Source organism: Eutrigla gurnardus (assembly GCF_963514095.1).
Source record: "Eutrigla gurnardus genome assembly, chromosome: 11".
Classification (NCBI taxonomy): Eukaryota; Metazoa; Chordata; class Actinopteri; order Perciformes; family Triglidae; genus Eutrigla; species Eutrigla gurnardus.
Genome location: NC_139925.1, coordinates 8,681,298 through 8,706,213, shown reverse-complemented (window position 1 = coordinate 8,706,213; position 24,916 = coordinate 8,681,298). Strand labels below are relative to the sequence as shown.

Here is a 24,916-nt window from a genome sequence, read left to right as displayed (position 1 = left end):
GAAGAGATGAAAAAAAACAACTGCAAATTCAGTATTAAGATCTTCAGTCTAATTGCAAATAAATGCATGTATTCTCAATGATTTCCATCTACACTATTTTTAAAAAAAAGTGTAAAGACGTATAGAAATGTTAAGAGAGCTAGAAAGCTCCATTCTCAGAGGAGCATTCAGTTAACAGCATATTGAAGAATGTATATTAGGATAATTAAAAACATAAATACCCATGTGATGGGTGGCTGCTGTCCAAAATGAAAAAAAAGTTAGTATTACTTTTGGCTAACTCCTGGATGTCCTGGGATGTTACCAAATAGCGCCATCTAGCGTCGAAAGCACCTAAATAGTTCTTTCTGAAGTCTAAACACACACTTTGGAGCTGCACTTGTATCGTCGTTTCCTAGTCCTGTGTCCTTAGAAGACTCAGGTGATGACCTTTTTTTTCCATCCTGTTTGGTGCTGTAGTGAAAATGGAAATGGTGACACAAAACCCCCCAAAAAGTTAAATAAATAAAAAATGCAGGAGAAAGATGAGATAATGTGACGGTCTCCTATTACATCTCAAACTAAAAAGCCCAAAGACCAAACTTAGTTCACAAATCATTAAGATTTTTTAATTCTAGGAAAAAAATAAAAGAACGATTCATACAAAAGTCACCTTAACACAAAATAATAAACTTACAAAAGCTGTTTAAGACACGTCACGGCTGAAATACACAGTTATGACTATGACTACTTATAAATAACAATAAAATGCCTGCTACAGTAATGAAAAGGTAAGCCTTGGGGAACATAAATGACATAACATTTCAGATGTTGGAACGTTGAAAATGTTACTTCCTAATTGGTATTGTGATAGCAGGGGAATGATTAATTTATATGGGAAGATACACAATATTGGCTGTTTTAAAATGTTTTCATAATGACCTAAGTGCTTAACAGTCAAACTGAATGCTCGAGGAACACAGACTTCATAATCTGCTCCAGGAATTCACAGGCTTGTGCCGACGCATGCCAATTTCACTAATAATTTATGTTGAAATAATACACTGAACGTGGAATTTATAGACCATAGAAGATGTGTGTTGTTTAACAGAAGATATAGCTCCCCATCCTATGCATGGTGAAAATGTAGAGAGCGACATGCAGTGAACAACACCAGGGGGCATTATGGGAATAAGCACCATCCACACTACCCAGAGAGAGAGATCCGGACATACATGAAGTACACAAGGTGATCAGATGAGAGGAGAAGATGGAGCTAGTTATCAATTCTCCAAGCACCACTAAAACCTCAAAGCTTGTTCAAAGACGTGTGAATAATAAACTAATAATAAAAATGTGGTAGGATCTAGTTCTGGGATCACATAAAAGCTGGAAGAGGAGGTCCGTTTTGTTTCTGTGACAGAGAGAAGCTGTAAAGATGAGATCTTCCTGAGAATGGCTGTTTGTTCCACATCAGCTCCAGACTGGCGCCTGCAGTGACGCTGCATTGCGTCAATAGTTTGGCCCTTTGCTGTAAGGATCCCGCCTCATCATGCTACCGTAGCACATGGATGGGTCACACACCCCGGGCTGACCAGGGATGCCAGGGTTACCACTGGTACCCTCTGCTCCGTTTAGACCAGGGGATCCAGGCTTACCTGGAGAACCTGGCTTACCATACCCATGGGGACCCATTGGACCTGTGGAGTTAAAAATACTAGACCGTGATCACTTCAAAGGAACGGTATACCATGATATAAGGAGGAAATGTGTCAATGCAGTCCAGCAAATAACCATAATTAGCCTAATAATTACCTAGAGGGCCCGGTGGCCCTTGGTCTCCAATGGTGGTTCGACCAGGACTCCCCTTCTCACCTTGGAAACCTGGTTCTCCTACAAACACAAATGTACCCGTTTGAGCATCCTGCAAAACAGTTATAATAACATAGTGTAGACTTTGAGGCTGCTTTTACCTTTCAGCCCATTAATACCAGGGTGCCCTGGCTGACCAGGGCGGCCTGGTTGACCCCTGGAGCCACTAAGTCCAGGAGGACCCCTGAGTCCCTGGAGCCCAGCTGGACCCGGAGGACCAGGAGATCCAGGCCGGCTTTGACATCTGGTACAGCTACTCTGCTGGTTGCTCAGCAACAATAAAGGCAGCTCAGCTAGTATGATTGACAAGGAAAGTGTGTTCAGATGTGTGGTGAGAACACACAGAAACACGTAATGGGTCTATAATGAGACTCACACTGAAGAATGTCTCTGCAGATCTGCCGAATGTGACTGTCCGACATTTGATTTGCCTGGAATCAAAAATGATGGATCATTTAGATCCGTCCGTTCCATTATATTAGTGTTTTAGACATACCATCATAATAAAGAACATTATTGACAGTAACGTAAGCACGGTGTGTAGCTCATACAGATCTTCCTTCAGGTCCAGGTGAGCCAGGTGGACCATTGTCCCCCTGCAGCCCTCTGGGGCCAGCTGGGCCTGACTGGCCCGGCTGTCCGGGCCGTCCCACTTGACCTTCTTGACCTCTCTGGCCCGAATCCCCTGCTGTCCCTTTCTGGCAAAAATACCAACCCAGGGTTAGCAATACACACACATCAATTCATGTTGGAGGGCGGTACAGTTATTAAGGCATTCATCTTAACATACCTCTCCTTTTAGTCCCGTTGGACCAGCGGAGCCCTGTCAATGAAAGTCAGGATGAGTCATTAAAACTAGGAAGCACTCATAGTGGACACACCTCCAACAAGGCTGCAGCATCCTTTAAGTGTGATGGACTGTTAACACAGAAGATCTACTTCTAGATGCTTGTTGACAGATAGTTTTATGGATAATCCCAAATCTGAGATAATGACCTCTGGGTGTCAAGCTGTTGTAGCACCACCTATAGGCTAAATACATTACTGCAATATTTTGCAGCATCACTGCTGATGTGCCCTAGATGTCATCTAGACTTGGTTACAGTTGCACCTGCATGCTTACAGAAATGTAATAATACACAACACAAGTCGTTATGAATGGATTATTTTTACAGGGTCATGCAAAGGTACCAATGAATGAGGATGTGGTAAAAAAAAAATAATAATAACTGCACACAAAAGGCCTATATGGATTAAATATAGATATATTGTACCAACTCTGTTATACCCCTCTTACAAGAAGAAATAATGTTGCTAAGCCACACCTTTGAGTCAAGATTTAAAGTTAACTACACAACATGGCCACATGGGGGCGCTGTCCACATTTAAATCTAAATGACAGTTTTGAGCGTTCCTGCTCAGTATCAGAGAAACAGACATGGACCGTTCATTAGGGAAGTAATTCATATATTGTTAAGTTTTACTTACTACAACATTAAAGAAAATCATTTCAAAACACAGTACAATATTTAATATCTTTTAAATATCTTATTGACTTCATTGCGGGTTTTCTTTTTTACTACTACTAGGCTACTACTACTACTACTACTACTACTACTTCTACTACTAGACTTCACAACACAACAAAGCTGATCAGAGGAACTCACGTGCTGCCCTTGCCGGCCACTCTCTCCTTTTTCACCTCTCATTCCCTGATGAGAAAATCATGAGATTAATTCACAAAAGTATCTGAAATCACTGATGCATATGGGTCGTAGTATTGATGGGGGATGATGTGTTTTAAATACACTTTTTTACCCAGATGTGATCACATAAATATGATTACACTTCCTTGTTGCATTCCAGAGTTGATTTTGTTGTTATAACATGAAATTGATCCAGTTTAGATTAATGTAGAATGTTAGATGTGAGCAGAACGACAAATATCTAGTTATACTTCCCAAAGACATGTGATTGTTTTCTAAACCCATAATCAATATGTAATAATTCAGGCTTTATTTCCACTGGATGCTTGAAATATGTTGACTTCTATGTGAAACTAATTAAAGGCAATATATTCCTCCACTTATAGAGGACCTATACTTATACAATCATACAACAATTATGGATCCACACTGTATTGATTTTAATAAAAAACAGATCAATTGTGTCCATGTCCAATCTTACCAGCTCTCCTCTTTCACCTGGATTTCCTCTTTGTCCCTGAGAAAACAATCAAAAATAAAAAAAGGCATGAATTATAACAGTGCATTACAATATTGTGACAGGGAAACAAAACACAAATTCCAATTGATTGAAGCTCATATTTTGGCTCGCTAGAGATCCAAAAATAACGGTCATAACATGATACTGACGTGATGTAAATGTGTTACTGATATGGAAGTTAAGTGATTCTTACAGCTGGAAGTTCTGGCAAACTAATTTTTACTGACTTTTTATGTTTACTGGACTGGTTTAACCCTGACGACTAAACAACTACAAATTATTAATCAAAATTGTCATAAATCATATGCTAGAAAGATTTCAACTGAATGAAAGGGGGTAGAGATGGCCGCGTACCAACACTGGCAGAACTAACCTTGCTGCCCATTAGTCCCGGCATGCCTGGGTGCCCTGGCTGACCTGCTCGTCCTGGTTCCCCTGCTTTCCCCTTCATAGGATTCAGTTTAACACCAACCATTAGAAACAACAACACACTTTTTATATACTGTATAACATAAAGTTCCCAAAAAAGTTTATATTACATTTTAAAGCCACCTGGTTCATATTTGATTATTTAAAATTGGAACGTACCACAGGCCCTGACGATCCTTGTTTACCTGGACTTCCAATTTCGCCCTTATTCCCCTGGATTATGAAATAAAACATGTTACAGAAAACATACAATGAAATAACATCCAAACGACATCATATCACACACTGCTGGACTGCAGTTGGTATTTTCACTCCTTATCATAATTCATTTTCGTTGATGCATGCTATAGTTTTAGTATACTTGTGTATTGCAGCTTGACGTTTAATTGTCTTATCATGTGCTTTTTTTCCAGTCAAACAATCCTCAGTAATTTGCAGTCTGAAGGTCAGCCATGAAGTCAAAGTATTGCCTCCATGTCCATAAACTAGCTTTTCACTCGTGTGTGCCATTTGCCAATACACGTTGGCCCATTAGAGGCAGATCCGCTAATGAAAAGTGATTAGGAGACGGAGCGTCCAAACCAGACTGCTTACATTTCCACTGAAATTCCACTGACGAAAGCATTAGTGGCGGATCATGGCTTAAAATAGTGCTGCCGGTGTGGCCAAGAGATCGTTACTTGAACCAAAATGTGTATTTCAGAAAATGTCGAACAATCAAAACATACAAAAGCTGCTGACCAAAGCAGCTCTGTGCATTTCAATCAATTCACTTGTTAGAAAGCTTCAAAGATTTAACCTTATCCACTCTAATGACCCTGGGTTGTATAGGCTGTGTGCTATAGAGCTTGGGAATGTACTGGAATGCCACAAGGGACCCATCTACTTGTTGGCGGCTGTTTAAACTCCACTACATTATGCTTGGACTCACGGCATGGCTCGGCCTGCAGCTTGTTCGTGGTTGATTGATCTGCAGTATTGACTTTTTAGGGGTCACAGGTTGAGCCAGTGCCCATGCAGTCTGCAGAGGGGACTAACTCACATTATATAAAGTGCACTGTTTATCCATTTTTAATACTTTATTAAGTAGTTTTGATGACGGTAAGAGGAAAATCAGCGATTATTTCTGCTAGCTTCGGTGTAGCTGTGCATCACTGACGGCGGCCTACAGCTGCTTGAAGAAGCTCCAATGGGATTTGGGAATGGGAACAGGCGTGAATGATTACCTTGGTTCCGATTGATCCTTTTAAACCAGGTGTACCGGGTAAACCCATTTCACCCTAGAGTGAAGAAATAAACTGAATAAAAAACTGTTTTCGGTAACTCTTTAGATTCAATACACTTTTTAATGCACTGCATCTACACACACATAGTCCAACAGCAACTTACAGGGGATCCAATCGATCCTGGGAAGCCCCTGGATCCATGCAAACCATCTTCCCCCTTAAATGAAAATAATGTCAGTCAAACATGATCACAAAGAATGATGCCATTGATCCATCTAATTCGTACATGCATTAGGAAGAGCTCACCTTTTGGCCACTCAGGCCAGTTATTCCCGGTAACCCAGGCATACCCTGGGAGCAAAGAAACACATTGTATTGCAGATCCATATATTCAAGAATGCCAATTGATTTTTCATTAAACTGCATGCATTCTTGTGCAGGACGACAGATTTCCAGTTCACGTCCGTTCAAAGTGATATAATGACTTTTTGGAACAATTGAAGCAGACATATTACTCTCCCTAGTTACGGTTGGCCAGACGTTCACAGGAAAAGTGGAGAAACATGGTAGTTGAATAATTCATTTAATTTCCTCCTTTAAACTGTCTCGTTCTGTGCAGTATTACTGTCTTAAATATCATCACATGTCAAAGTGTACAGTATTTCGAACAATATGTGCTGCATTTGATCAACGCACATTTGATTTGCTGCAATACTGTGATAGAAAAAGTAGTTGTTTAAACTCCACGTAGGAAAAAGAAGGAGAGAGGATCCAAATTTATAATCAAATGGTTTAATACACTGAACGTTTCTGTGGTTCAACACATGCAGCAAAACGACCCCGGAACGCCTCTTTAGTTTTTTGTTTTGGGGTTATTTTCTTCTGAGATAAATGCTTGCAGATGCTGAGTGTTTGCCTCAGACTGAAGCTTGAAACACATGTTGTGAGAGAGGAGATTTGACAGGCAGAGAGACAGAATATATAGATAGAGCCATACAGACGCTCACACTATCTACATGTGAAGAAATCCCCGTTCTGGGGAACTTCATCTTGTTTTAACTTGAGGAAGTACGGTACTAATCCTGTCTCCTTGGATACATCACTAACTCTATTGTACTGGTGGGGGGGGGATGGCTTGCAGCCTTGTGGAGCAAATGACTCATCTTGTGCAGGCCCATCGCAAAACTTTTGGACAACATTTACAATCATGATCAGTTGAGTGGCTGGCCCGTCGAAACACTTTCTTTCCTAAAACAGATTTGTGTGGAGCGCCGCAGAATTCCCTCGCCGAGTTACTTTTACTGCTTTCGATTAGAGCCCGAGCCCACTTGTTACATAACAGGGTTATCCTGGGATGAACTACAGGGGAAATACCCCTAATTTACTGGCTGTCACTCTCTGAACTGCTGACAGTATGTTAACACGCTGCACTCGTACTACAGTAAAACATGTGCATGCAAATCTGTGTGCTCCAGAAAAGCAGCTCTTGTACAGTATCTGTCCATTTTAATCTTCTGTTACTTAAAGTGTATTTTCATGTATACTTGTCAACCGAAATGTAAAGTACCGCACACATAACAATCCCCTTTTCTTTTCCCCTCCAATCTTAACTCCATATGACATTTAATTCATGCATAATAAGCATCACAGCCTCAATTCCTAGAAGTCCAAGTAAAGAGGCAAACGAGCTACAAAATACCAAACATGCACAATGAGTCACGTCTGTGTTTACAACTCACAGGATGGCCTTCTCTTCCATCCACACCAGGAAGACCAGTGGCCCCAGCTTCTCCCTTAATAGGTCGGAGAAACAAAAACATCATACACGTCATTGCCTCTTCATTTTTAAACGTTTCATGCTGGATTTATTAAATAGGCATCTAAACAAATGTGGTGTCTCCCTCGTCTTTACTGTATGACTACATTTCCATGGTGGCCAAACATCAACAACACAACTCTTGGGGAACAGCAACGTTTTTCAAGAGTATGCCGGTTTAGCCAACTTCATGCCTCCACTATTCTTTTAATCCCGGACTGAGCTTTGTAGCATACTGTCCAAACAAACAGACCTTTTGACCGGGTCTCCCTGGAAATCCAGCCTTTCCAACTCTCCCAGGCAAGCCCTGAAACCAGAGAAAGGGATTTTCACAAACAATAAATGGCACATGAGCTCTGGATTTGAATATTAAATGTTTTATACATACTGGGTCTCCTCGATAACCTGCTGGCCCAGGAGGTCCCAGACTTCCCTTTTCTCCCTGGAACCATCATCCACCCGATTGTTACATTTCTGGTGTATTTTTGCAATACTATATACAATACTTGTGTACTTTTCAGTAGCCTTGAGGATTGTTTGCACCCTTACCACTTGACCAGCTTTCCCTGGTAACCCTTTCATTCCTGTGGATCCTATTGAGCCCTGAGAAGAAGAAAAAAGAAATTAAATCATTAGGTGTCTAATAAAAGTTCCTTCCATGGTCTAAGTGGCTTATCTGATCTGTCAGGCGTTGACGAATCTGCCACTCATTTGACAGGATCATGTTTATAATATTGCAACAACTCAGTCCCAGTCTGGGGACCAGATGATCATGTTTCATTGGTATCAAAACATACATCCAGTACCTCTCCAGCTGTGGCGTCACTACAGTTCTGTCTGCCTTCATGACGAAGGGATTTAATGCCACTGACTGGAAGTGCGGCCAGGGTAGTAAAAGCACAATCATGGAAGCCAATTGGTAGCGCCTTGGTAGTGCTTAATTTGCTTTTTATGCTGCAGTAAATGTTACTGTTTTATTGGATTATGTTGGCAGTGTGACGACGTGTAGCATAAATATGAACAGCCGCCAGGTGTTAGAAGCAATGATTGGTTTGCAGCCTCAGGTGTGCAGGAAAGATGTGATTCCTATTAGGAAGTCTGTCAAAATGAAGGTAGTTACAGTGTTAGATAGCCACATAATTCGTAATAACGTATTCCTTCAAAGCTGATTAATGTGAGTTTTGAAGTGGCTGACACTTATTCCGCTTGTGTCCTTGAATTATGGACTTCAGACGTTGAGCAGACCAAGTCTCATGTTTCCGTTCTCTATATCCTACGCCAGGAAAATGAGGCTGCACCCTTGGGTGGTCTTACAATATGGCAACAATTTGGAACGGTGGATGTAAATGCTTAAACATCCATAGAAAAACGTATACTATGCAAAATGAGGATTCCCACCAACAATGCAAACACCTCTTGACAAATACATTAAGAGTATTTAGTGACATGGACCGTGTACCTGCTTAACATCAGCATGTTGGTTTTGCCATGAGCATGTCGATGTTAGTATTTAGCTCAAAGCACGCACTAACAATGTACTACTTCAGAGAGCCTTCTAATCTACTATATTCAACAGCAGAAGTGATGGAAGATCACTAGCAGTACACCCCCTCTAGAAGCTCACCTCATCATTCATGGTACATTACACTTAGTAGACGTCTAATTATGGGATTTTACAAGAGCTCTTTGACAGACCAGTAAAATCCCATGATCCTCTGTAAGCATGACTGGAGATAGGATAAAAAGATGCAGTAAATCCACCTGATCTTTAAATTATTGTGCTGCCAAAAAAAGTGTTTCCTCTAAAAATCAAAGAAAATGGAGTAGAAAGTCCAAACACGAGTAAAAAGTTAATTTGATACACGCTGGAACTTAGTTAATCTCCATTAATGAGACGGATGTTACGGGAGGATTCACTCCAGGTGCAGACGGTCGTCTGAACACAGCTGAGACCGTTTGGAACAAAATTACATTAACTGCTTGAGTTGTTCTCCACTCCAGCCAACTGGCAGGAATTCCCTGCGGTCACACTGATTACAAGGTAGGGCGATACGACAGAGGTGATGCAGACTAGAGAGGATGCATTAGCTCAAAATTATGCTAAAGGCGAAATGTCAGAGCAATAAAACGGTCCTGAATGAAGCTGTGGGACAGTTGAGGCCTTTGTAGTTCCTGTTGAGTACGAACTGCTGGATCATTTGGGCACGGCTTGCGCATTTTCATTTCACAGGTGCGTTTCCCTTGTGGCTCATATGCTTTTGCCAACTTATATAAATCATGCCAGCTGCTGGTAACATGGGGCATGATTTCCGGGCCGTGTGACTAAATAGTGCAGGAGGACGTTATCCAGCTGGATTTCTTAACACCTTGATGCTTTGAATGGGGCTTTGAGGCTCAGAGATTGTCACGAATGTGGAAGATGTTTCGCCCTCAGGTTTTATTTATTCATCCTTCTCCTTTACAATATTAGACGACACTCAATTTCAAGGTTTAACTTTTAACTAGAAGCCAAGAAACCAATTAAAACAAGGTACTGGCTCTCTTAAAATTATAGTGTTATGGGTTTTTTTTTGGGGGGGGGGGGGGTTTGGCTTTCTAAGGAAAGGCCAGAACAAAAAGTCAGGAAGTATGAACACATTCAAAAAGTCTCTGAAGGCCCTCCTGCTCGTTCTACAACACGCTCCTGTCAGACAGTATAGAAGTTGTATTTTTTTTTTACTCTCTCAGGGGATCTGGCTTTATATTCATAACATATGGTTTCTAGCGTGATTGATGCGACGATGTTCAAACGCTTCAAGTTAATGTCTCTAGCAGGGATTTCCTGTTAATCCTACATTTGATCTCATAAAAGGAAGATTTACCTTGTGTGTCTTTTGTTCTATTATACGACTACGATGCTACTATTGTTTTTTTTTTTCTACAGAAATCGTATTGGTCAGCACGTACAGCTCGCTCGCATTTCATGCTTGAATTAAATAATATTGGACAACATCTGGATAGCATATTACAGAGGAGAATTTGAATAATTAACATCACCACCTTCTCTCCTGGTTGTCCAGGCGACCCTGGTGATCCAGGCACGCCCCTCTCACCCTGCAGGAACAAACGTGTGTTACAAAATGTTGTTATTTTTTAATGGTAACAAATAAGTGCAGCAGCAGCATCATAGTGGAAGCAGTCGTGCCAGAAATGTTTTTTTTTTTTTAAACTTCCTACCGAAACGCCGGGCCTCCCTTGCTCGCCTTTGTACCCGTCTGAGCCACGTAGACCCTGAAAACAGACAAAAGGAAACCAGATTTAAATTTTGTAATTTGGATGCTGAATTCAATGTCAAGCTACATTAAGTGAGATTGTGGTTACCTCTACACCAGGTGGACCTGGCAGCCCTGGGCTTCCTCTAACGCCATGGATACCCTTAAAATAATAATAATTTCAAAAAGACAAGAGATACAAACATTCGGTTAAACTTTTGAGTGCATGAGCTCTGAGTGATTCTAGGCTGCAGGGTGAGTTTTGATGACATGTGGTTCACTTTTGCATGGTTTGAAAAACACCACTGTGCTGCCACCAGTGGTTTAATCAGAGATGTTTTTTTTATTTATCCATCGGAAAAATATTCACCACTGAAGCGGTCACGACCACATCGGATTAACGAGCAGAAAGTTAATGGGCACATTCTATCAATTGGTTTTGGTATTTTCTCAGACGCTGTTATAGAGGCTGCTGTGGTAGTGTTGTGGTGGAGGCTGAGATCTGTATGTTTGTATATTGAACTATGTAGTACTCACAGGCTTACCATCAGCACCAGCAGGTCCAGGCTGACCAGGTTTGCCCGTGTTTCCTTGTCCCCCCTAAGAAAGGGAAATTTAATAATGAGAAGAAAAAGAAGAAACATTGCACATCTTTCTATCGGGCCGCATCAACATAAATTAATCCAATTTAAAAATCATCTCTGCTAATATGTTTTCACTGGTGATTTCATGACTCTTGTGTTAGTTCATCTAATGTAAGATGCTCTTGAACACGCTGTGGGGTGATACGGTTCACCTGCAGCCTGCGGGGGCAGCATTTTGAATCAGTTAGTCAATGACGTTAAAGCAAAGCCGTGACGTTATAATCACAAACATTCCTGAACCCACGAAGGTTTTATTAACAAGTTAATTTTATGAAATCGCATGTTGCTATGGTGATCTCTCTCCGAGGTCCATGTGAAACAGCTTTCATGATCAGAGCCGTTAGTATTTGGTCGATGCCCTGAGATCAATGAAGAGAAACATTTAGGATTTAATCCCTATTTGGTAATTTTCCATTCTAAGCAGTGTTTATCTTAAGCAGTGGTCTGGTTTGCTTCAAGCAAGCAGAACATTACAGGAACTTACAAGGCTCACCGTACTGTAACTTCCTCACAATGACACGCCGCAAGGCTATTTACAGCAGATAACAGTGTATTTAAGAGATAAAATGCGCAAAACCTCCCACGCAGCGCCGTTTCTGGCACGATGGAGATCTGTCCTTACACACTGTAACGATTGTCGTTGGATTTGACTCATTGGTAAAGTGCAACCTCATGTGCTCATCACTGATGCGACACAGAGAGCAACGTTTGGACAATCACGCACACAGACCTTGGAGGCCGAGCTGTGAGGGAGTTTGGTCTCCTAACAGAAGCCGTCTATTCTCTTCGTCACTCCACAGTTACACATAAACCAACAGTGTTAAAGATTAATTGTTTTTCTCTCATTTAATCTCAACAGTACCACTGTTCAAAGTAAATATTTAACCCACTGTCTGGACTCCGAGGACGTGGTCGGGCTAAACCAGGAACAGACTCTGTTCTCTGATACTTCACGGCTCGTACTGAAGAAGCTTTTTTGTGGGTTTTTTTGTTTTGTGTGCTGGTTTTCAGTGTGGGAAAGTTATGCTGAATATAAAACAACAAAATGACACAAGCTTAAGAATGAACAACAATATAATGAGGAAATACTGACCGTAATCCCTGGAAGTCCGGGGGGTCCAGGAGGACAAACACAAGGTTCTTGAGTTGGTTCTGAGTAATCAGGACTGTTGGCGCACTATAATTAACAAAGACCATATTCAGAATTAGAGCTGAAGGGCTTTGTTGGTTGATTTTCGACAACAATTTTAACAATTATTCATTTTTAAGAGAAAATGCTACAATAAAATGTGATCATTAGCTCTTTCTGCTATAATGTGACATTGTGAACTGAATAGATTTTTGTTTTTAAATAAAATGGTGTGAGGCTTCTGATCCCTCATCAAAAGGCAACTCCTGTTTCAATAAAATATCCCATAGAGAGAGTGAAGAGAAGCAGTGGTTTACTTCAGGCCTGTCATCTTGTCTCTATTGATATTTTCATCGTCCTCGCATTAAAAACAGTAATTTGGCACACTTGCTGGTTACAACACAACAGGCCTTTGCTTCACAGATAAATTAGAGCCAGCAAACAATAAAAAATGTGTGCTGAGTGCAAAAGGTTTGAAGCAGAGCCACGGGTCATCCTCCAAACAAATTAGCATATGCATGAACAGATGTCACTTGAAATGAATATGCTGAGTTGACACTTTCACTACCATAGTACACTACACTGTGCTGATGAGATGTAAAGTAAGAAAATCATTTCATGCCATGCAGTATGAGGTGTAGGGTTAACCGTTAGAGTGTGTGTTTCGAAGCAGAACCCGGATTTGGCTGGACAAGGTGAGAAGGAGTGACCTTTGTTGCTTTTGGACTGAAAAACAAGTTGAGAACCAACAGATTCTTGTACTTACAACTCCGGGTACTTCACACGCAGTCTCTCGGTTATTCTGCTCGGGGTCACAGTAAATGCGAAGCTTCTGGATTTCAAACTAAACAAGATAAACAAGATAACTGTTAAAGAAAACACACACACACACACAACCTCCACTGTTGGAGACTCCGAACAAACTAGCAACACAAACATGGGAGTTATTTAGCGACGTTTAGTTTTATCGGTGCTTTGCCACTAATGAATTGAAATTGCTATTGTGCAACTGTTAAATCCGTTGGGCAGTGAGCGGCTACGTGTTGCCAGACCTCCCTCGGAGTTGGAAGCGCGCTGCAGCGATGTTACCCCCTTCTTCCATTATTTGGTATTTTGTTGATGTTAAACTGGTTTCACATTAGATACCGTGAGCAGAACCGTGATCCGGACAAAGAAATTGGTGTAAAATCATACAGTTTACATTTTGTCAATAACCACGACGGCTAGCAGCCTATTTAGATCTGAACACAATAAGAATGTCTGGTGCTTCATGCTAATTTAATGCAGTCTAAAATTGCACCGTGATCCTATTACAAAAATCTGTTTCCAATTAGAAGTATGTTTATCCAGATGTAATACTCACGTAAGTGCGTTCACTCTTTTATATGCTTGAAACTATGTGATCCTTGTAACAATGGATCAGTACACACAATAACATTCAGTGCCAAGCTGCGGGCTCTTGTCCACATCCGCAGCTATAATTATTGGAGAAATCATGAATGAATTATGTTCTTTCCTTCTTTCTTTTACACTTTTTCTTGACTCTATTATTATTTTTATGGTGCATTAAACGGTTGATGATTAAATCATTATTTTCTTTATATACACATTATAATCTACAACTAGTTATTATAGATTATAATAATAATAAACAAAATGCTCCATTATTTGCATTATTAAACTTGCATTTTATTACATAAACCATCAGTATGACCTCAAATGCAACCATGGCAAGCCTAATTGCTCACATATGTACCTGAGGTACGTTTTATTGTTTCATATTAAAAGTTTCATATTAAGAATTAGAATGGATGTATTGTGCAGAATGCAGTTATTTTTCTTTTCCATATTGTTGTCATTGCATTGAAATGTTATATTTGCAGGGAAGTGTAAGCATTGCAGACGATGTAGCCTTCTGCAGAGCAAATTACAACACAGCTTACGCATATAAAACAAAGATGACTAAGACCTTGTGGAGAAAAGGGCTGAGTTAAGAGTTAAGCGTGTCTCTCAGGCGGCAGCACTAAACAGTGTGATGCTGTTTAAAACTTATATCAGAACTGAGGTTTCTCAACTGCTCATTAAACAGATGGCTCCCTCTCTCTATAGTCAATTGGACGTACTGCCAGAGTATTTTTCGGGTAGCCCAACATGTCATTTATTAAGATGTGGTTGATAATAAAACTTACCGGCACTGTTGTTTCCTTTCTGACATATTTTCCAACTTGGGTTTTTCCATTGATGAAAATACCAACAGGGGGCTCCAAGGATTGGGTTTCTATTTCCAGGTCGTCAACATACAGAGTAACGTCCTCCTCAGTGACCAGCAGTCGCAGTTGGTGCCATTTCTCATCAAACAGCTTCTTTTGTCACAGAAAAAGAACAGGAAGTAGTCATAAATACAATGGTGCTGGCAGTGTGCTGATAAAGACATAAAAAAACAAGAATCTGATTCCAGGAGGGGGTGTGTTCATTACTGTAATTATTGTTCAAAGCGTCCTTGGGTTCCTTGAAAGGTGCTATATAAAGACCAGGTATTATTACTATAATGATTATTAATTAATGCACAGTTACCGAGATAATATATACATATATATGCATTTCTTATACATAATATTATCGAATGAGGATACCAAGATTGATTATATATATATATAGATAAATAAATATGTGGGAAACATAGCATGCAGTTTCAGTTTGCAGTTTTGAGGTTTTTGGACAAACTGCAGTGGAGATGGTTGTTTCTCGTCCTTAATGCTGTTTGTCATAGAAGCAGCACAGTATAGCTTCTCCTTTAGTAAAGGTTGAACAGGCTTCTGAAGCTCTACGGGTTGAAACAAGCCATCTGGATGTGTGAATGGGAGGATTAGCATTGATTGACAAGTATTATGTGTAGTTGAAAGAAAAATGCTCATAGCTTTGGAGGTGCATTTCATTTAAATGTAATTTAAAAGAGTTGTGTTATATGAAATAATGATAGAGGATTACTTCTTTGAATGTGACTTTTTACGTGTATGACTGGGATTTCTCTTGGACTAGTTACAAAGTTAATACTCAGAAGAGATTATACAACTGTGTAGCGTAGAACTCACTTTGAAAGCAGTGGAGTGCCCTTTTGAGACAATTTCAAAGAAATAATATCCACCGTTACCGTACCCTTGCTGTCTGTTGTGAAAACGTAACCGTTTGAGTTCCACTCGCTGCTTCGCTGGTCGTGGTGAACATGACGGTGCGTGCCCCCCCGTTTAAAGTGACCGCCATCTGAGGTCTGCCGTCACGCGTCTGGATCCTCCACACATCCCACGCCTCCGTTGCCACGGATCCTTTGTACCTCAGCGTGGCCACAAAAACATATGACGGGGGTAGCCCATCAGGGAAAAGGGTCCTGGAGGACCAAACTTAAGTCAGTCAACTCGTCAACATGATGATGATGAAGACAGAAAAAAAAGCAGAGTCGTTACCGCGTGGCTTCGCTCAAGTCAACTCGAGACGTCACTTCATAGGCCTTAGTGCCGGAATATGTCCCTTGTATCTTCTTGGTTTTTTTAGCCAAATTTAAATGGTAGAGAATATCGAAACCCTTCTCATCGCGGGAGTCTATGGGAATTCTTGCAGGACAAACAGTCTCTGCAACAGACAAACAGTGAAATAGAATATTGGAGAAAGGGACGAATAGGTAGGTGAAGAGATACCAATGATACTGCAACACTTTTAGCTCCAGATACTGATCAGCCGTTGCTTACCTTCACACAGTTTCTGGCGTATGACCTGGATGATCCTGGAAATACCTTTGTAGTCCTCAACAGAGAAGACATAAGTTGAAACTGGCTTGTTTGCAATTTCGCGCAACTCTGCCTGTTCTACCTCCGGCCCGACGCCAATCGCAAACAGAATGACTCCTTTTTTCCTAGCTTCCTCCGCCGCTTTCAAGACCTCGTCTTGAGACTTGCCGTCTGTGAGGACGACAGCGATACGGGAAACGCCTGATGGGCCGCGCTCAGACAGGCCAAACAGTTTGTCCGTAGCAAACTTAATGGCAGTCCCTGTCCTCGTGTTTCCCCCCATGTAATCAATGGACTCCATAGCTTTGATGAGGTCTTTGGTGCGAAAATGCTTCCCAAGGGGGATTTCTAAGACGGGGTCATCACTGTACTGGACGACTCCAACCTGCGTGAACTTCTGTCCAATGTTGAAGCTTGTTGTAATGTTGACAAGCCAACGTTTCACTATTTCAAAATTGACATCTTCGACACTCCACGAGCCATCTAAAATAAAGACCAAATCACCTGGTGCGGTCCTACAACCTGAAACAGACGGAAAAGAAACAGTCAGCAATGTAAAATAAGAATTTCAATAAATCCTATCTAATGTGGTGGGATGCATGAAATGAAATGCATTTAACAGTACATGAAATCACCATTGCCAGTTGTATGGTATTGGCAGATTTGAATGTATGGACAACAGGCATAACAAAGTGTGAGAAAATGAAGACAGAAGAGCTCTTACTTCTTATTTCTTCATCTTGAGCTGCACTAAACAAATGGAGAAGCATGAAGCACAGGCATCTTAAGACACAATGCACGGATGTCGCTTTGTAACCCATTATGCAGCAGTACCAAGTTCCAATTGTGCACCTACAGGGAAAGGGAAAAACATGCTTTGTATTGCAGAGAAAAAGAAGAAAAGGACAATGCAAGCATTTGTGAAATGTGGTCGCTGTGTTATAACACATTTTAATCCCTAAAACGATTATTGTTTTTCCATTATTGAGGTGTTTGCCGCCATTGATTCTGACTCGTCCCCTCTCCATTGACTTTAAAACACAAAGCTATCTCACTACCTGCAGTTCCACACACACATACAGTAAGTTATCATAAAGGGTGTGTCGTTGTCTTTGACTTATGAATTTATTTAAACAATAAATGTCAATGAAAGCATTGTATACACATGCGAATGAGCGGTATTTGTGCATTAAGGTACTGTTGACTCTGGATGAGGTCTTGATTTACATTTTTCATCAACTGAGCTGTGCATTTTGCAGAAGCCTGGTTATCTCCAAGATAGACATTAGGAAAGAGGAGTGTGCACATACAGGCTGACTTGGTGAGAACAATACTGTATGCATTGCACTTAGGTCAAGGCCCAAGTGAAGAAAGGTTTATTCATGTTAATGTAAATCTGTATACGTAAATAGTGAAATAACAAAACAGAAAGTAGAACAAATGGCCCCCAAATGTCAAAATAATTTACCACAAATGGACAACAATTAATCTGAGAAAAACCTATTTTCCCCATTCAGAATAGTCCAGCAGAAATGTATTTCTTTCTTTAAAAAGCATTGTATAACTGTTTTGTCCATTTGGCGGCAGTGTAGAAACATTGACATATTATCACCATATAAAGTTGATATGGTGAATGTGTTAAAGACATATAGCAGACAACATCAGAATTAATTTGGAGATGTATTACTATATACCTGGGTCCAATTAACGTTTTTATGCTCTGTTTTTGGTCTCCACCAACGCCTGAGAAAATATCTGGCTCTTTAGCTGCTAAATGCTCCTCTATGTTCACCAGCTAGTCGCTAATTGTGTCTGTCTGCTGTTTGGTGCTGAGCAGTAGGCCACAGTGGGTTTGTCAGAGCTAATGCTAGCTAATGCTAACGTTAGTCACTGGGGCTAGCAAGTGCAAAACCCATGTTTGCTTTTACCTAAGTGGTATTCATTGTCTACCTCCCACTGCTGTACTACCCACAAATCCCTTCTTCACTTACTTGTACCACAAAGTACTCCGAGCTTTGCAACCAATGTCAATGCGGCGCACTCCGTCTTTCCAGTTGTGCTGCACAGCCACAGTACACCTAAGGATTTTCCTCCTGTCATCCACCACATCCTCACATGGCACTGTCGGCTTTACTAAATAAACAATTCACCGACCCTCCAACCACAGCCGCCCTAAAACCAGCGCTCACCGTTTCCTGTGGGATTATCAGCTGCTTCCTTAAATCTGCTGCCATTTGCCAATCTCTGCCCACTGTTGGCCCGAAATACAACACGCATGCCGGGGTTTACTCCTACACTCTTCCTCCTTCATGAACAAATCCAATTGTAATACCTTCCTTCCCATCAGCAGATTGTCAAGAGCTGCTAAAGCGTTTATGGTAGTTATGTCAAAACGTGTGTCATTCTTGGAGTAAGACTATAGTACACCTTGGCATAATGCTTCAAAACATTGGCAAGTCTGAACATATGGGAAATTTACTTTTAAGGAACATGTTAGCAAAACAATTTGTACATATGATTAATCTCTTTTGGTTTGCTTCAATACCTTTCAACACCCTCCAATTATTTTATATTCCACCCAATCCATCCCCTGTCTTGTGCTGAAATGATTTCACTGCATGTGCCCAGCCCTGAAGGCTCTGAACTTTACACCTGCAGAGCAGCATCCTTGCTGTGTGGCTGACTGTTGAAAAGCTCCTTCCTACTTCCAGGGAATCAAAACAAAGATCAAAACACACGCAATTGTGCAATTGTCAGATTAATTGATGATATTCAATTATACTGTATTTAAAGAGATGGTATCTGATCCATTTATCTAGCATATCTTACAAGTTCTAACTTGTCAAGCACTCCAAGATAACCTATGTGAGGGTTTTCCCTCATCGGGCGCATCAGTACCACAAAAATACACGAGCCGTACTTTTCCTTTTAATCTAGTAGCTAAACAACTTTATTTAGGGGAAATTGTGCTTTTAACTAATACAGGTCCACCCTCTACTGGACTCTATAGGTAATCTGCAATCACAAGCATGCCTTTCCCGGTGAAACTTTGCATAAGTGTAGCCGCCCTTTTCTCTTCAGTGAACGGCGATTTGCCTATCTTCATGGATAGAATCTCCATTTCCAACAGTGCACATCAGTGCCCGTCATGTCCCGGCCTTTTCGCCAGGACGGATCTTCAGCAGGGACCATGCAGAGAGTGGAGTCCAGCAACCACCAACGCTGTCAAAATCCCCGATCCAGCTACAAACATTGCGCTGCTGCCTCCAGTCAGCTGTGACATCTTTGTCTGCAGATGATGACGACATCTCATTGGCGTCCAGTGCATCAGCTTCCTACAGATGTCCACCGCCGTAATGGCCAGGTGGGTCATGTTGGGCTACCACCACCACCACCCACACCCCAGCTTGGAGGGGCCCAACATGGTGGGGAAACTCTGTAAACCCTGTTCACATAACTGCAAGAATGCCATTTTAAGCCACTTGAACAAATGGCCAAATCTGTTCTGTCTGGTGTTCAGTCTTGGGGAACCAACTCAAAAATGGATCCCGAGTTCACATTGTACATGTGAGCAGAGAGTCAATATTTGATCACTTGTCACTTGTGGCTGCTTCATCAAATTATCTTGTACAGCATTTTAAGAAAGAAACTGCTGACGATTCTTAAAGGAGGCACTTGCCAATGAAGCCCAGATACGTTGTATACAGTAGACGAAGCAGGACTTGTGGAAGGAATTTGACAGGAAGGAATTGGCTGTACTCCTTATTCATAGCCATTTCTGATTGTGACATGTAAAGGTCAATGAAACAGTGGCGAGGAAGTGACCCTTGGCATCCACAAAAGCATTTCTTCCTGCGCAGCCAACAGAGGGGTCAAGCTCTATAACATGACTGCATTTTTTCCACCGTGAAACTCAAAGCATTGCAGTAACACAGTCGAAGGAGGCGTTAAGCAAGCCATAGTTGTGCAAGCCGTTTTCCTCAGAATTTTTCCCCACTAGAGAGCTGGAGGTGGCTATTGGAAAACCCCCTCATTGGCAGGTTCCAGTCAAGATGACTTTCCCCTCGGCTGACTTTCCCCAAACAGAGTGTTTCTACACCTCTGCTCGAGTGACATGGAATCAATTTACACCAGTGGGATTCCAGCTGTGGACTGTGACCAAACACATGTAGTTACGATGAAGGCAAGCAGTGTTCATCCAGGAATAAAAACACCACATTACACTTGCTATGATGCTTAGAGTTGGAATTCATGCAGAATTAACAGGTGCACTGGTGTTACAGGTTCGTACCACACTCCATCCATCTCTGATGTTATTGCTGAACACACTTTGTAGCTCCAGGTTTTGTTGACTGAATGGCAGAACTGACGCTGGAATCAATTTAAAACAAACAAAGACTTCCTAGCTATGAATATACTACCACATGGCTTTAATTCTAGGTTGAGCCAATTGTTTGTTGCAATACTTTGCAAAATTGACAAGATTTATGTGAGACTAAGTTTGTATTAGCAGCTTGGCTCCAGCTGGAAATGCCGTTCAGGAAGCTGCTGTACAATGATTTCTCCCACTTCATTCAGACATCATTTCACTTGTTTAGGCTGGGTGACACCAAGTCATCTCAGATTTTAAAAAACAGACCACCGAATTTTGAATAATGGAGCTCAAAAAAGTTTTCCATTTGTATTATACCATTATTTATGTAATACAACTGCTTGCATTAACTCCACATGACCTGCTCAAGTTATGCTTATCTGCTGTGAATTTGGCAAAAAGGAAGTTGTTCCTATCCAGAAACAACAACTGCTGTTAATGCTGAACAGTTGCCAAGATCTGGGGGGATTTATTGCTGCAAAATACTTCAAGCTACAAAAGCAACGCCAAGCCCCTTCAGTTGTTCTCCCTAGAAATCTGTTTAACTAATCCAACAAGTTCCATAATGTCTTGTTAAAATGTCAGCCTATAAAACGGTTTATCACTGTCCACTCTCAGATGTTTTCTACTCTGATTATTGCTCTTCATTTACATGCAAGTTTCACATCTGTAAAAAGGTACGACACATGCCGTACCATGGTGCACAATGCAATGTGCTTGCACGGATTCAATGAGTATGAAAAAAAAATAGCCTTTTTACGAGAAGTGAATTTGCCAGGAAAAAAAATCTTGAGCTGATTCCATTCATTCTTTGCATGACAGTAGTCCAAACAGGGGACTGATAACTGAGCTTAATGTCTTCAATATGCAACTACAGCAGCCCTTATTCTAGGACACGTAAAAGTTTGACACTGTGCAAAAACTCTTATTAATCTGAACACATAACACACAGCACATTGGAAATTAAATTAAATGTACTAAAATAAGCTCAACAGGTTCACTTTAATGATCAACAACCGCCTTAGATTTGAATACTCCAACTTTCTACTGATACATGCATATGACAGTTGCATCGTTGTGCATAAAACAGCAACTTGTAACCACATAAAATAATTTAAAAGAAGAAATACAGTACATTGCCTTATTAACCTGTAAGCAAAGTAAGCAAAAAGGTTACCGGTAAGCGTCCAAGCCCTTTTGTGAGTTCCTGTAAATCCTCTCATTTAGAGCCACTGCTCAACAGTGTTCGCAACCCTGAGTTTACACAAACTGTATTGAGGGAGATGTGCACATGTTTCTCTGCTGAATGAAAGCCTGCCCTTTCCAGCAGCGCTCCCCGTTCTCTTCTGTTTCTGTCCTTCTTCCTCTCCACCCCCCTCCACCCTCACTCCGGACTTTTTACTGGCCTTCAGCCACCCTCAATTACCAGGGGTGGAAAGAGAAGCAGATAAGGAGAGCTATGAAATAGTGAAGCAGACAGACCATCTCTGACAGTCCTGAAGGAAAATAATAGTAACGAGCACAGGCTCCTTCCAAGCGTTGGAGGGTTTGGATCATGTGGGGGTTGCTAGGGGCATAACCGGAGAACATGGAGCTTTCTGGATGCGGGGCAAGCCCCAGATCAGCCAACACGTTTTAGTAAACCGAGCCGCATATGTACTCAACTGATCCGGGTACCCTCAGCAGAACCTGGAGTGCCCAGCAGTGTATAGAGTACTCCTTTTTGAACTCCACTTAATCACACAACTGGGCAGCGGATTATGTTCTGACAAGTCAGCAGTGAACAAGGTGTGTAAAGCTACCGCAGTGGTGTTTCTGCGAGTACAGCTGGAAGTCATTAAACGCAAGAAGTGAATCTGCTATCTGCCAAGCAGGCAGATTTCAGATTGATCCAGTCAAACAAGTTGTATCATGTTTGTACTCGGGGGCAGCCTACTCTTCATCAACCCAGAGCAGCCTCGGTGTTAGCAGGCTCTCTAAGGCCTGATAATGTAGTGAACACTTTACTGGACAACACTGGTTTATTCACTTTAAAATTACATACTTTGTTGATAACTGCAGTGCATTACAGAAGAGTATATGACTGATGTTCTCAATATTTTAAAGTCATCTAGAAAAATGAAAAAAAGCAATTAATTTTAACAAGTCATGGTGTTGGAAGAAAGTCAGGTGAATAAGAAAACTTCACTACATTAATTATAATGATTTCCATTTGTTATACATTTAAAGAAAGTCAGCTAGAAGCTTTATTTGCGTGAATAAAAATGTTCTTTTAGGTGAAATTTTCAGTAAAATTACAATAAAATATGATTTTGAAGTACTTGTGCTTTGAATATACTGCCACTTAATTCTTGTACTCCACTACATTTCATAAATATAATAGATCTTTTTATTAATTTTTTACCTGACAGCTTGGTTCTTCTAATTACTTTATATACAAAGCTTTTACATGCAATACTTATGGTCATCTTATAGTCAAGTGTGCATTGTTAAAGTATTGCTTCCTACACCTTTTCCACTATAAAAAATCATCAAATAGTGCTTTGATGAAATATAAAGCTCACATAAGAGATACATGAGCGAAATACAGTATGTCATCAGACATCACCTCATGCTGAGATGGAGCAGCAGTGGGTTCCTGATGATGGCCTTGTTGACCCTGAGCCTCAGCACACTCTGGTGGATCACATAAGCAAATAGTGAGCTGGTGTTTGGAGCCTGGGAGTGGCCAACCTGCTGATGAGAGAAGACTTTCCAATGCTGACTAATCTTCTGTCTCTGGTCTGTGACCAACATGAAGGAAACCCTGGGGCAGAAAATCTCTGCTCATTTTCCTTCAAGAAACCACTTGAGTGGTCGTTTGAGGTCTATACATGAATCAATATGACAGGTCATATCTGGAAATGTGACATTGATTAAATGTATTAGTGGGATGATCAAGATTAAACCATAGATGTTTGGCTTACAAACTTACTTTGAATTGCACCCAAGAGACCTGCAGCAAATCTGATGCATTTCAATTAAATTGCCACATTATGATCAATTCAACTGGAAGCAGTTAAAGTCAGTTTTGCTGCTGTTCATCATATTCATTTGTGGAAACGGGTGAAATTCTTTGTTTGTATACATTTTATATGAATGTACTGTGTATAGTATATGCAGCTGCACTTTCATGCACAAGTGATGAAGTAAGGAGCAAAAACAACAACAAAAAAGCTATAAAATCTTGTGCAATCAAAGGACAATGAGTTCACATATCTAAAGCAAAAATGTGGGCTCAAAAATATTGTCAATTTTTTTCATTCATGCCTGGACTTTGAGATCCAGTGGCATCCTACAGCAGTTCAGTTGGTATAAGTCGATGTGTCACCAGTAGTGTAATACAGGACCTGAATGCAGACGCAGACATAGAGATAACTGGAACAAATATTCATTATAAAAATGTACTTACTGAGAACAGTCCAAATCATCAAAAGGCAGGTCACTGAAGAAAATCCACAAAATCACAGGAACACCAGGAAACAGACTGGAATATAAACACAGGACAAAGTGACAGAAACACAAAGGAACTAAACACACCAGGAACTGATTGGGAAACAAGACACAGGTGAGCAGACAGGAGGGCAGGCTGACCAATCACAGCAGGAGGCTGGGGGACAATGGGCACAGGTGAGACACATGAGGGCATATAAAAGACAAGGGGACGGGGAGATCAAGTCACCTGAAAGGAGAGGAGAGAGGGAACAGGAAGTTACAAAATAAAACAGGAAGTAAAACAACAACCGAAAAAATCTTGGAACCCCTTGGGGTGATCTGACCCCTAGAGGTTTGGCCAGGAAAGAAAAGGGTTTTTTTGTCAGGACATCATATATATTTTGTGGATTCTCCATACTACGTTTGTGCAAAAGGGGTATAAAACATGTACTCTTAAATGAAAATGGATGTAAAATGTGCACATTTCTATGTTTAGTGCACACAGTAAATAAAACATGTTAAAGAGCTTTCAATGTTGCCAAAAGTCTACACTACAAACTCTATGACATACTTTTGATAACAGATTCGCCTTCAGGCAATCATGTGGGGAAAATAGGGATCAAAGAGGCTTGAAAATCGGTTAAAAGGCTCTTTTTTATTTGGTTATTCATGACTGGAAGTGAATAACTGCTCCCATGCTATAGCCCCGCAGCCTC

The 24,916-nt window shown here is 40.9% G+C and overlaps 1 protein-coding gene across 3 annotated transcripts; it reads right to left on the bottom strand.

Moving 5' to 3' along the window:
• Positions 1-586: 586 nt before the first annotated feature.
• Positions 587-22,180, bottom strand: col21a1 (collagen, type XXI, alpha 1). 3 transcript variants are annotated; one of them, XM_084021330.1, is made up of 29 exons: positions 21,904-22,178; positions 17,079-17,206; positions 16,316-16,876; positions 16,034-16,199; positions 15,729-15,957; positions 14,762-14,935; positions 13,339-13,416; positions 12,537-12,620; positions 11,337-11,399; positions 10,909-10,962; positions 10,765-10,818; positions 10,588-10,641; positions 8,098-8,151; positions 7,937-7,990; positions 7,802-7,855; positions 7,472-7,525; positions 6,039-6,083; positions 5,896-5,949; positions 5,733-5,786; positions 4,666-4,719; positions 4,451-4,522; positions 4,039-4,074; positions 3,519-3,563; positions 2,642-2,674; positions 2,403-2,549; positions 2,228-2,282; positions 1,953-2,144; positions 1,795-1,872; positions 587-1,679 (listed from the first exon to the last, which is right to left on the bottom strand). In XM_084021330.1, the coding sequence occupies exons 2-29, from the start codon at positions 17,173-17,175 to the stop codon at positions 1,492-1,494; spliced, it is 2,883 nt and encodes a 960-aa protein (XP_083877456.1). In that variant the 5' UTR covers positions 17,176-17,206; positions 21,904-22,178; the 3' UTR covers positions 587-1,491. The 3 variants fall into 3 exon arrangements, with proteins under 3 accessions (XP_083877456.1, XP_083877457.1, XP_083877458.1); XM_084021331.1 differs by having other exon boundaries at positions 14,762-14,932; XM_084021332.1 differs by lacking the exons at positions 587-1,679; positions 1,795-1,872 and having other exon boundaries at positions 1,976-2,144; positions 2,403-2,545; positions 21,904-22,180.
• Positions 22,181-24,916: the final 2,736 nt, after the last annotated feature.